General features: G+C 44.3%; 1 protein-coding gene across 3 annotated transcripts in view; it reads left to right on the forward strand.

Annotated features, from left to right (window-relative positions):
• MAP3K1 (mitogen-activated protein kinase kinase kinase 1) overlaps positions 1-12,030 on the forward strand; it is a 70,112-nt gene that overhangs the window by 46,528 nt on the left and 11,554 nt on the right. For all 3 annotated transcript variants that reach the window (XM_040977550.1, XM_040977552.1, XM_040977551.1), the window contains exons 6-11: positions 162-310; positions 4,240-4,361; positions 4,885-4,966; positions 5,081-5,258; positions 7,091-7,363; positions 10,681-10,802. In XM_040977550.1, the coding sequence (XP_040833484.1) occupies positions 162-310; positions 4,240-4,361; positions 4,885-4,966; positions 5,081-5,258; positions 7,091-7,363; positions 10,681-10,802 (926 nt within the window). The remainder of the gene's footprint in view (positions 1-161; positions 311-4,239; positions 4,362-4,884; positions 4,967-5,080; positions 5,259-7,090; positions 7,364-10,680; positions 10,803-12,030) is intronic.

Below are 12,030 nucleotides of genomic sequence, written 5' to 3' on the forward strand. Positions count from 1 at the left end.
AAAAGACAATGTCCACTGTATTTTCCTATTTTTGAAGCTCTTAAATCAGCTTTATGAAAAACTTAATGCAAATACAAATGAAGAATTCAACTTACAGAGTTCTTCATATGCAAAATAATTATGGTAAAAATGTCATTGTTACTGTCTTTTTCCAACGTCAGGTTGAGAGTTTGTTCCAGAAATATCACAGTAGACGTAGCTCAAGGATCAAAGCCCCATCTCGTAACACCATCCAGAAGTTTGTGTCACGCATGTCAAATTCTCATACATTGTCATCATCTAGTACTTCTACATCTAGTTCAGAAAACAGGTTAGTATGTTGTTTTAAGGAATGTAAACCATTAATGTAGTGTTTTAATTCTAGGGGTAATGTTTATATCTTGCTCTTTGATGCAATTATTGAATCTCTCTGGTTAAAATTAAGGATAAAAAATATTTAAGGTCATCTGAGAATAAATGTGGACATTTTGTCCTAAAAGCTACTAGGTTAAAACTGGAATATTAATACAATTAATGTCTGTTTGATAAGAAAAGTCGAGTGGCAGAGAGAAAATGACTGTGTGGTGTGTATCAGTCACTACTTTGAGCCAAGCACCTGTTAACTGTTTCATTCCGTGCTCAGAACAACTTCAGTGGGTCGTGTTTCTTTGCTTTAGGGATGATGCAGCTGAGGCATTGTGTGGATGGGAAGTATCTGCCAGGCTTTTATATAGGACAAGAAGGTTCTTCAAAATCACTCTCAGATAGAGAGCCCACTTTGTGTAGTGTGACTGCTGCTTTCACACCTGTCCCGAGGGAATTCTTACCTTGGTTCTTCTTCCTGTGAGAACCCAGGCGTGGCTCTTCAGAAGACTGGTTAGTTGTAAATCAAGGTACAGTGGCTGTTTTTATCACAGTTATTGCTTAAAATCTGCAGCGCGTCTCAGTCTCCCACTGCCTAATTGATGTTACAAGAATGACCGTATATGCCTAAAGCATCTAAAATGTAGCCCAGAGAGACGAGTGTCAAGTGTTCTTTTTTGTAGTGTTATAACAACTCTTCTTGCCATCCGTGACATCACTTGATTGATTTCGGGGTTTAATTGCTTCCAAGAGGAGAGCTGCCTCTCTCCTGAGGATGTCTCCTGAGCCTTCCCAAAGCACCCTAGTTCCACCTTCATCCCATCAACCCTTGAAACATTGTGGTTGTCTTCAAATTCAGGAACAATAAGAAAGTGCTGTTATCCTGACAAGTACCCAGTACAGAGAACAGAGAGAGGTTTTCCTCTAGAAAAAACAAATGTTTTAATTTTTACAGTTCTGATAAAATGAGTTGATTTCTGAGCTCCAGATGTTTTCAGTTGTTTGGGAAGTTGAGGGTTTTCTGGTTTCTGTGGCTCAGCGCTGCCTGCGGCCGCCCAGGGCCTGGGAGCTGGGAGCAGAGGCAGGCAGTCGAGCCTGGAGATCAGCCCTGCCTCGGCGAGGCTCTTCTCCAACCTCTCTCCTCAGGAGAGTTCTCCAGCGTGTGGACCCAGACTGTATTCCAGACCTAGAGCCCTTCTTTTGATTGACAACATTTCTATGACTTTTCGTTTTGCAGAAAAATTAAAAATGCTGAAAGCCAGGTAGCTAAGGTTAAAATAGATTCCCTCTTCAGATGGGGGGTGTGGAATAAAAGCTTACAGGTATGGGCCAGCTGGGGTTGCTTGTGTGCATCTGTGTCCCCACAGAGAACTCAGAGGACATGCCATTTTCTCATGTCAGATTGTCCTGCTTGGCTGGTTACATTTTTTGTTTTATGTTTAAAAAAAAAACAAACTAAAAATCAGTAAGAAGAAACTATTTCTCTGCACATTTCATATAATTTTTAAAAACATATGTTTTTATTGGAAAGCAAGATTAGCAGAGAGGGAGAAACAGAGGAAAAGATCTTGTTTCCACTGGTTGACTACCTAAATGCCCACAGTGGCTGGAGCTGTGCCAATCCAAAGCCAGGAGCTTTTTTGGGTCTCCCACGCGGGTAAGGGTCCCAGGCTTTCGGCCGTCCTCTGCTGCTTTCCCAGGCCACAGGCAGGGAGCTAGATGGGAAGGGGAGCCGCCAGGACACTAAACAGCGCCTATAGGAGATCCTGGTGCTAGAAGTGGAGCCATTGGACCAAGCCCAAGATTACATAAAATTTTATAGTATTTCAGAAACAATTTTTTAAATGGGGACAAACAAAATGAAAGTATTTTTAAAAATTAACAAAGCTGTGTCCCACGTAGTGGTATAGCAGGTGAAGCTGCTGCCTGTGGCACTGGCGTCCTATGAGTACTGGTCGGAGTCCTCCTGCTCTGCTTCCTGTCAGACTCCCTTTTAGTGGTCTGGGAAGGCAGCAAAAGCCCAGCTCTGGCCATCTGGGGAGTGACCCAGGGGCTGGAAGACCTCTCTTCCCCCTCCCCATTTCTCCTTTCTATAATTCTGCCTTTCAAATAAATAATCTTTTTAAAAAATTAACAAAACCTCGGGCCCAGCACAGTGGTGGTCTAGCAGCTAAAGTCCACTCCCTGAACGTGCCAGGATCCCATATGGGCACAGGTTCGAATCCTGGCAGCTCCACTTCCCATCCAGCTCCCTGCTGGTGGCCTGGGAAAGCAGTCGAGGACGGCCCAAAGCCTTGGGACCCTGCACCCGTGTGGGAGACCCTGAAGAAGCTCCTGGCTCCTGGCTTTGGATCGGCGCAGTTTCAGACATTGCAGCCACTTGGAGAGTGAAATCAGGGGATGAAAGATCTTCTTCTCTGTCTCTCCTCTCTGTATACCTGACTTTGCAATAAAAATAAGATAATTTTTTTAAATAACAAAATCTTATCCCCAAACCCATAAAACTACAAACAGGAACCAAGGGTCCCAACACATAAATGGGCAGAGGCATAAAGAAAATGTTCACCAAAAAATAGTTTTTCAGAGGCTAATATGTGAAAATTGCTCACATAAGAGAATACACATCTTTTTTAAAAAAATTCCAGTTTCGGGCCCAGCATGATAGCCTACAGGCTGGGTTCCCCGCCTTGCACACATCAGGATCCCATATGGGCACCAGTTCTAATCCCAGCAGCCTTGCTTCCCATCCAGCTCCCTGCTTGTGGCGTGGGAGGGCAGCTGAGGACAGCCCAAGGCCTTGGGACCCTGCACCCACATGGGAGACTTAGAGGAGGCTCTGGGCTCCTGGCTTCAGATTGGCTCAGCTCCAACCATTGCAGCTACTTGGGGAGTGAATCAGCAGATGGAAGATCTTCCTCTCTGTCTCTCCTCCTCTCTGTATATCTGACTTTGTAACAAATAAAAATAAATCTTTTAAAAAAATACTTATTTTGTTTTTTGAGAGTTTTTTTGGTAGAATTACTAAAATTTAGAGGCTTTTATTATAAGATATATTTCTTTGTTTGCTTTGTTGTATAGCCTTTCTGGGGAAAAAAAGGCAGATTTTTTTAAAAAAAATATTTGATTAATGCAACAAATGTAGTGTTTTTTAAAAAACAAACGTATTTTTTTGGAAATGTACAGGCCTTACACATCTGGCCACTTCCCATGGTTTTACGGTGCAAGATTGATAGCAAACATACATCAGCAAACGAATGAGACAACTTACCTACTGCACAGCGGCCTTGTCTTTATGTTGTCATGGAAATGTTCTACCAGGAATGGAAGTTAGAAAGTCACCTGTCTAGGCTGACTGCGTAAAATGACTGCTCATAATTTGCTACAACTTTCTAGAGCTACACAGAGCCCACAGTCCCCGCATTCTGTGCCTAACCACACCCCCAGCCACACAAGGATATGTGTGCTTTTAAAGCATGACATGTCTTCAGAGGTAATTCTAGAGAAGTGGGCAGATATGCACCACCACAAAAAATGTGAAATGTTCTTTCAGATTCAGGATACGAATAGATGAACTGCAGGTCGGGGACAATGTGGTACGTTTGTTCATGGTCAGATCTTACAGCACTCTATTCATTTCAGAAGAACAGTGGCAGAATTTGAGGCACAAATGTCCTTTGTAAGACTGAAGTTCAGGCATTAAATTATCTTCATAGCCAAGCAGGCTACACCCATGCCCTCCTCCTTCTGTGCGTGCACAGGTGTTTGAACTGAATTTAAAGGAACTCTGAAATACCCAGAATTTATGGTGTTCACATTCTAAAATACAGATAGTTCTTGGCATGCAGCATTCCTTTTCTCTTCTTGAGCGTGTAACACTGGTGCTTCCCTTGCGTGCAGCATGAAGGACGAAGAGGAGCAGATGTGTCCTATCTGCTTGCTGGGCATGCTGGACGAGGAGAGCCTGACGGTGTGTGAGGAGGGCTGCAGGAACAAGCTGCACCACCACTGCATGTCCATCTGTACGTGTCGCCTTCCCTGCCTGGGCTCGGAGAGCGCAGTGGCTCGGGGCAGGGTTAGGATGTTAGGAGCGTGGCCAGGCTGGTGGGGAGACTGGCAGGTCAGATACCTAGGCCCCCGTGAGGTGTTCTGACAAGTTGTGGAGTTCGGAAGCTGCTAGATGAGGTGTGAGAAAGTCAGCATCGTCTAGTCCATGTGGTAATGATGAGGTAGGAACAGTGCCCCCCTAGCTGGTGCACCCGGAGGTGAGGAAGTGGGAGGTGAGCTGGGTGGGCAGTGCAGTGAGGGGACAGCATCGCAGTAGGGTCGGGATGACCTTGCCAAGGTCGGGGGTCAGGCGGGCAGGACACTTGGAGGAGTGAACAGTGTGTCACCACAACTGGTGAGGTAGATGTTTGCCTGCTTACAAATATTCTCTTGAGGTTCCCCAGAAACAAATTCTCTACTAACCATTGCAAATAGTTACACATACATTTGGTGTTAAATATCTACATTTTTGCAAGCTTTTTTTCTTTCATTTTCCAGGGGCAGAAGAATGTAGAAGAAATAGAGAGCCTTTAATATGTCCCCTGTGTAGGTCTAAGTGGCGATCCCATGATTTCTACAGGTAATAATTTTGAATTTATGACTCACATGTTTAGTGAAAGAAGCAAGTGTTCTCAAAAAGTGGTGTGAATCTACTCAGCATTTTTTTAACCGGTGTTGCTGTTGTTTGTTACAGCCACGAATTGTCAAGCCCTGTGGACTCCCCTTCCTCCCTGCGAACCTCACAGCCCATCCACCAGCCACCCTTGGGTGGGTCACAGAGAAGGAACCAGGAGAGCAACTTGAACCTTACCCACTACGGAGCTCAGCAGATTCCACCTGCTTACAAAGATGTAGCTGAGCCCTGGATTCAGGTCCGTGGCGTTTTGTTCATTTCCCAGAGAATCAGTGAGAACTCAGCTAATATGCCGGACCCCTTATTTACTTGCTTATCATTTAGAAAACACTTTGGCTTTTTTCCATCATGAGTCTTACTTCACTAAGACTTTTAATTCTATGTCTAGTGTTAATACTGTGCTGCTTTTTAATGCAGGTTAAGCTTCAAAAATTCTTTGTAATTTTACCTGCCAGTTTATAAACATCTTTCTGAACCAACAGAACTAACAAGTTATCCCAGGACAGAAACTAAAATCCTTCCATGTTTTTTCTGATGTTAACACCCCCTTCTTGCCAGAAATTCCTGTTGCTTTTTTGCTGTCATTTCGTTTTTCCTTTCTGAATCTTAATGGTAAATAGTGATGCCAAATGACCACCAAGTGGTGAGTAAGAAAAACATCGATCGTGGCCATTTGTAAAGATAGTTTCTGTTCCTTTACTGTTCTCTTCCAGTCACTTTAACTTCAGTAACGTAGGGGCTTTTGTTGCTTTCTTGATTGCTTAGTCCTTGCTTGAAGACTGTAGGATCCGGGCCCAGCGGCACTGTGTCCTAGTGGCTAAAGTCCTTGAACACACCGGGATCCTATATGGGCACCGGTTCTAATCCCAGCAGCTCCACTTCCCTTCCAGCGCCCTGCTTGTGGTCTGGGAAAGCAGTGGAGGACGGCCCAAAGCCTTGGGACCCTGCACCCGCGTGGGAGACCTAGAAGAAGAAGTTCCTGGCTCCTGGTTTCAGATCCGCACAGCATCGGCCGTTGCGCTCACTTGGGGAGTGAATCATCACATGGAGGATCTTACTCTCTGTCTCTCCTCTCTGTGTATCTGACTTTCCAATAAAAATAAATAAATCTTAAAAAAAAAAGAGAAAAAGAAAACTGTAGGATCCAAGGCCAGGGAGTGTCTTGAGTAGACAATAGAGAAGTAAAATGATTCTTTCCAATAATCTACTGAATTCCACAGATTGTTGTTAAATTTGGGAACAGACATATAAATCCATCTTCATGGCCATCATCATCCCACTGACATTTCTTCAGAGCCGCCGTCCAATAATTAAGTATGTAATTTTGTTCCCCAAAATTGTCTACCCAACTCTAATATGTAGACATTTTTCACATGACAAATTACCTTGGATATTAAGCTTACTTTTTGCTAATTGTTAGCTAAAACTCAAGGCCATTTACTCTTTCCTGCGCCTCTGGCAGGACACGGTCAGGACATACTCGGTAGTTCTGGGCATCCCACAACCCTTTGCTATTCTGAGCACAAGCATTTTTTACTTTAGTTTTTGACTTTTTTGTCTCCATGTACTGTAGTCTCACTTATACTTGGCTATTTTAGGGTTTTTGTTTGTTTCGTAGGATTTTTTTTAAAAGCCATTTCTGTCTAACAGAAAACAAACAAACAACAGCTTTTGATTTATCACTGGTGCCTGTTGCTCTCAGATCCTGCCTTCTGGTGCTTTCCTGTTTGGCTTGTATAACTCCTGCTCCAGGCTGCTTCTCCGTGAGGGAATGTAAGCAGTGTTTTCTTTGGGAGGTTGAAGGGGTCAGCCTGAACGATGCGCAGACCTGGAGATGCACGTAGCCTTCAGTGCAATGGGGTTCACTCTTCACTTTACTTGAATTAGTGTTAATGACTCGTGAGAACTATCAGGTAAACTTGAGCATGCAATTCTTCCTTGCTGCACACACCTGCAGATGTGTGAAGCGGTCAGAAAGGGGCCTTTCTTCCGTAGTGGTCAAAAATCATGTTTAAAATGGGGTGGCTTTATCCAGTTTTCCTTCCACTAAATTGTGTTTGTTTGACCCAGGTGTTTGGAATGGAACTAGTTGGCTGCTTATTTTCTCGAAACTGGAATGTCAGAGAGATGGCCCTCAGGCGTCTTTCCCATGATGTTAGTGGGGCGCTGCTGCTGGCGAACGGGGAGAGCACTGGAAACTCTGGGGGCGGCAATGGCCCCAGCGCAGGAGCCACCAGCGGGTCCCCGCAGGCCGGCGTCTCCGGGGACGTGGTGGGGGCCTGCTGCAACGTCCTGTCGGTGGTCTGCGGCGACCCTGTCTACAAAGTGTATGTTGCTGCTTTAGTAAGTAGCGTCATTCCCTCACCATCTAAGTGGGGCCGGGGTTGGGAGGGGGTCTTGGCCGATCGTTTCAGATACTGTTTACCAGATACAGTAGAGTTGCATTACCAAATTAAACTCTGGAAAAATCTAAAGTTCCTCTCCCAGAATCCCAGGAGATGACATTTTTCAGCTTCTCACCTGACTTCCCTTGCTGCTGATTTGAATGTGGTCAGGTTTTCTCACATCTCTTCGCTGTTCTTCAAGCAGAGTGGCTTGCTGTTTGCATCTCTGCGTATTCCTGGGCAGCCACTCTACACATGATCAAGTAAAAACTCCCAGATGCCTTATGGGATAAAGTGATCACAGCTACTTTGACTTTTTTTTTTTTAATTTGATATCCATTGGCTTCTCAGAGAATTTAAGAATCATTTTTGCCTGGTTCTTAATAGGCATTTTTTATGGAAATGCAAGAGCTGATCCACAGAAGAGCCTGCTATGGTCTGGGACTGCTCTCTTGTTCCTACTTTTAGTCTGGGAGCAATTGCCTTCCACTAGTGGGTGAGGCTGTTGCGACTGGATATTTCCTGTCCAGCTCACAGGCTTCTTTAGGGCAGCCTTAGCGTGTGCACCTTGGCCAGATATGTATTTGTTGGAGGTTAGGGTGCGGCTACAAGGGCTGTCCAGTGTTTATCACCACTAATGGCCTCAGCCTAGTACATGCCAGAGGCACTGCTGCCTTAACCTCTCTGCCCCCAAGTCATGCCAGTCAGTAGTGGCACCTCCTGGTAATGTTACCGAGTAGGGCACCCCAGTTCAGAATCCCTGCTTAACTAGTACCTGTCTCTTTCACTTCCTCAGTCTCTAAGCTTCCTTCTGACATGCACAGTCTTTGTGTCTGACCTATCTGCTGGTGCGTGCTTTGTTAAGTCTTCTAAGCCTGGAGGTTAGGGACGTGGGCCACGTGGGCATGCTCAGCTCTGGTCTCACCTGACCCAACTGGCTATTCAGTTAAGGTTTCAGAAATCTAGACTTCTGGTTCTCCGTGTGTTAGCAGTGGGACTCTCCAAGAGTTACTTCACAGACTGTCTTACACTTTCATATTCTCACCTTGAAAGCGATGAAAATATTTTCGCTTTTCAATGTGAAATAAGATGATGTGGAAACTTCTAACCATGATGCCTGGTGCAGTTTTGAAAATACAGTAGTTACCGATAGCATATAAATGCCACCTGAATTAGAAACCATTAGAAGCTTCTAGAACTTAAACATCTTATACATCAAAGTTCTGTAGAAGTCTTGTAGGGTTTTCAGAAGTTCCCTGAACACACACACACCACCCCACCTCTCTCTTAGTTATGATCAGCAAATGCAAAATTACTCAAAGGTGACCAGGTCTGTTTTAGTGAGTTTTTAGGAACCCTGAAATAAGCGGAAACAGTTTGTGAATCTGTAAGAGCAGCAGGCAGGATGCATTGTTCCCAGATGTGCCCGTTTTTCTATCAGTCGTTTGAGACGAGTGTACTGTGGAATTTTTGACTCGGCCTTTTGCCTCTTCCGGCTCTTTGCAGCACAAACCTTTAGACACTTGACTACCTGGCAGGTTTCTCTTTTTGGGAACCCATCTTCTGGGAGCCATCCCTCGTTTTCCCAGCCAGTGGTGACCCCTTCCTCCTGCCATGTCGCCCACCTTACAGACACCACCTAGTGCCTCACTCTGGTTGCCCAGCTGAGCTTCAGGCTGTCCGTCAGCTGGCCTGGGAGCTCCGGGAATTTGGGCACGCTAAACGATGCCTCTCTCCTCTGCCCTCGGAGCTTTCCTTTCTCATTTTCATCACCATTTCCCCACCCTCTTTTCTTGTCTTATTCCTTCTGCTTCCCTCCCCATGTATCATTCCTTGCTGAACCATGTGGGAGTCTTATCTAGGTATCATGACGCTTGGTCTTCACTTCCTTGGCACATGTCAAACATACATGCTTCTGAGTGATCACAGTGCACCCTGCATGTTCTCATTCATGCCATCATTGTGTACTACCAAACTCCTATTCCAGTCTTCTCAGTTGGGTCAGCAATATACTTTACAGCTAAATTGCAAACTTCATTCATATTGCATTAATTTTCCCACCAATTTTTTTTCTGCCTGAAGATCCTGTGCAGACTCCCACATTACAGTCAGTCATCCTGCCTTGGTGTGCCGCTACTCATCTATGATTTTACCACCTCTGCCTGTCTGTCATGACCCCGGCACTCTTGAACTGTACCTGGTTGGAGTGGAGTGCCTGTCCATGTGGGTGTATGTGATGGGTGCACTGAGAGTGCCTCACACTTGGCACAAGAAAGCCACGGGCTGCGGGGTGGCGGGGCGGTCCCTTCTCTGGGCACTGCAATGGCGGCTCATGCTCTCGAATTGTGGGATGTCTGGTGTCTCTGCTATAAGTTTCTTTGAGGCTGTACAAATTCTCTTTCTCGTTGGAATTGTGCCCATAGTTAGCATTTGTCACATCTGACGTAGGGCACATGTTACCAGTCCAATAGAACTGGTCCTCTAAAGGTGTGGAATCTGTTGTCCTCACTCTTTCCCTGTTAATTGAGATCCTTCCATATGAGCTGTCTCTTTCCCTTTTATGTATCTGTTCGGTTTTAATTTATATTAATGTAAACGCAGATATTCTGTAGCTCACAGGGCAGCCAGCATTTTGTTGCTTGAATGATTCCAGCGTTGGTCATCAGGAGCTCTTTGGGCTTGGCTCCTATTCTTTTCCCAAAAATAATTTTTTATATTAGTCAAATTGTGTTTTTTAAATACTGAATTTGAATAATTACTTTCTGCTACATTTTTTATTTATTCGGCTATTTCTTCATGCTATTACAAATTCTGATTCTTTTTTTAATGTTAAATTGTTGGTGCTTCTATGAAGTAAACAAATTTCATGTATTTCACAATGCAAATTGAGGGGCACAGTGATACTTGCCACCCTGTTCTTCCTGCCCACGTTCCCCACCCCCACCTCCTTCCTTACTTCCGCTTCCTTTTTCATTCGTTTTTATAATGACATACTTTCAGTTCATTTCACAAGCACCAGATTAGCATTCCATAGGTAAAGAATTCAACAAATGGCAAACTGGGGGGAGGAGGGTGGAGAAAAACATTGTTCCCCAAGAATTCAGACCGAGGTTGTAAGCAGTGATCACATCTCAGCATGTCAGTCTTTTGGTTTTTTTTTTTTTTCAATAGGTAAAGCTCCATCACTATCGTTACTGTTACTCAGAGCGTCTCAGAGTAGTCTGTGGTCTCCAATGCTTTTTAAACCCAGACTGACCTGCAGTTTTTCCTCCCCAGAAAACGTTGCGAGCGATGCTGGTGTATACTCCCTGTCACAGCATGGCAGAAAGACTCAAGCTGCAGAGACTTCTCCGGCCAGTTGTCGACACCATCCTGGTCAAGTGTGCTGATGCCAACAGGTGAGGCCTTCCTGGAACCCTCACACCCAGCAAGGCCTTGTCACATGTTTACATCTGAATATTCTTCTCTAATGTGGGTTCAGAAGTCAAGATCTCTGACACTAGAGGGAAGAGCCAGTGGCAAGCAAAAGCCAGCCTGACAACCATTAGTGTGTTAGTGACCAACTCTTAAATACGCTCTTAATCTGAAATCCAGTTGAGGGAAACATTAATAAAGGTATCTGTAAACTAGAATCTGACCTGGGAAGATGAATTACTAGTAGAATCCTTACATCTTCCAGCCATTACTATCAGGAGCCAAAAAGATGCTATTGTTTTACTCTTGCAAGGAGTTTTTCTTGAATTCTTCAAGGAATCTATATATTTTTGAAAATATCCTTGGAGACTAACAAGGAACAAAGTAATGCTAAGAAGAAAACTGAGGCGGTGAAAGAAGTTGGGGCTGTAAAATGAAGCCCGGTCCAGGCTTCCTGAGCCAGTGCTTACCTTCTGTGCTATTTCAGAGCAGGAGGAAAAGGCTGCCTCATTCAGCGGGCAGGGCCCTGGCAGACAGGTGTGTCACACTCCCCATTGCTGCAGCCCAGCACATCTTGGCTGTCAAGAGTGTTGGGTCTTCCTGTGGTGGCCTCTGCCGTGACACCCATTCTCCCTGTGCGTTCCTGTCCTCCCCAAGTGGACTCAGCTCATTGTTGAGACCCTCAAAAACTATCTAATCAGACTAGTGACTTTTCCTCATAAAGTTTATGTTTGACCGCCATTGTTGTGCCCACAAAACACTACCAAGTGAAAAATGCTTGTTGCTCAGAGAGTACATTATAACTCAATAAAATAGCCAAAATCACAAATATTTTGTAAAATGAATGTGAAAAGTATCATTTTCAACACCAGGATAGTTGCTTTTTTTGAGAATTTCAGTGTTTTCACAGCATTTGTTGTGTTTGCTCCTTTCTGAAATCTGTTAGGCTGTTTATTTAGCCACTCTCCGTTTAATGACAATACTTAAAAAAAATTTTATTGTTTGGATATTGGTAACTCATTCTGGCTATCAGAGAATTGAAGGGATTTGAATGGAAAGGTTTTGTTTTTCAAGAGATTCTTGCTGAAGTTCAGAAATGAAAACCTCAGGAGCTGCATTCTTCTTTATTATTATTATTCTGATATTATCTCATTTAAGTCAGTACTTCACAAAAACTAGCACTAAAGATTCCCTGCTGCCATGGAAGGTAAG

This window comes from Ochotona curzoniae, unplaced genomic scaffold (genome assembly GCF_017591425.1).
Source record: "Ochotona curzoniae isolate NIBS_2020 unplaced genomic scaffold, NIBS_Ocur_1.0 contig_2754, whole genome shotgun sequence".
Lineage (NCBI taxonomy): Eukaryota > Metazoa > Chordata > Mammalia > Lagomorpha > Ochotonidae > Ochotona > Ochotona curzoniae.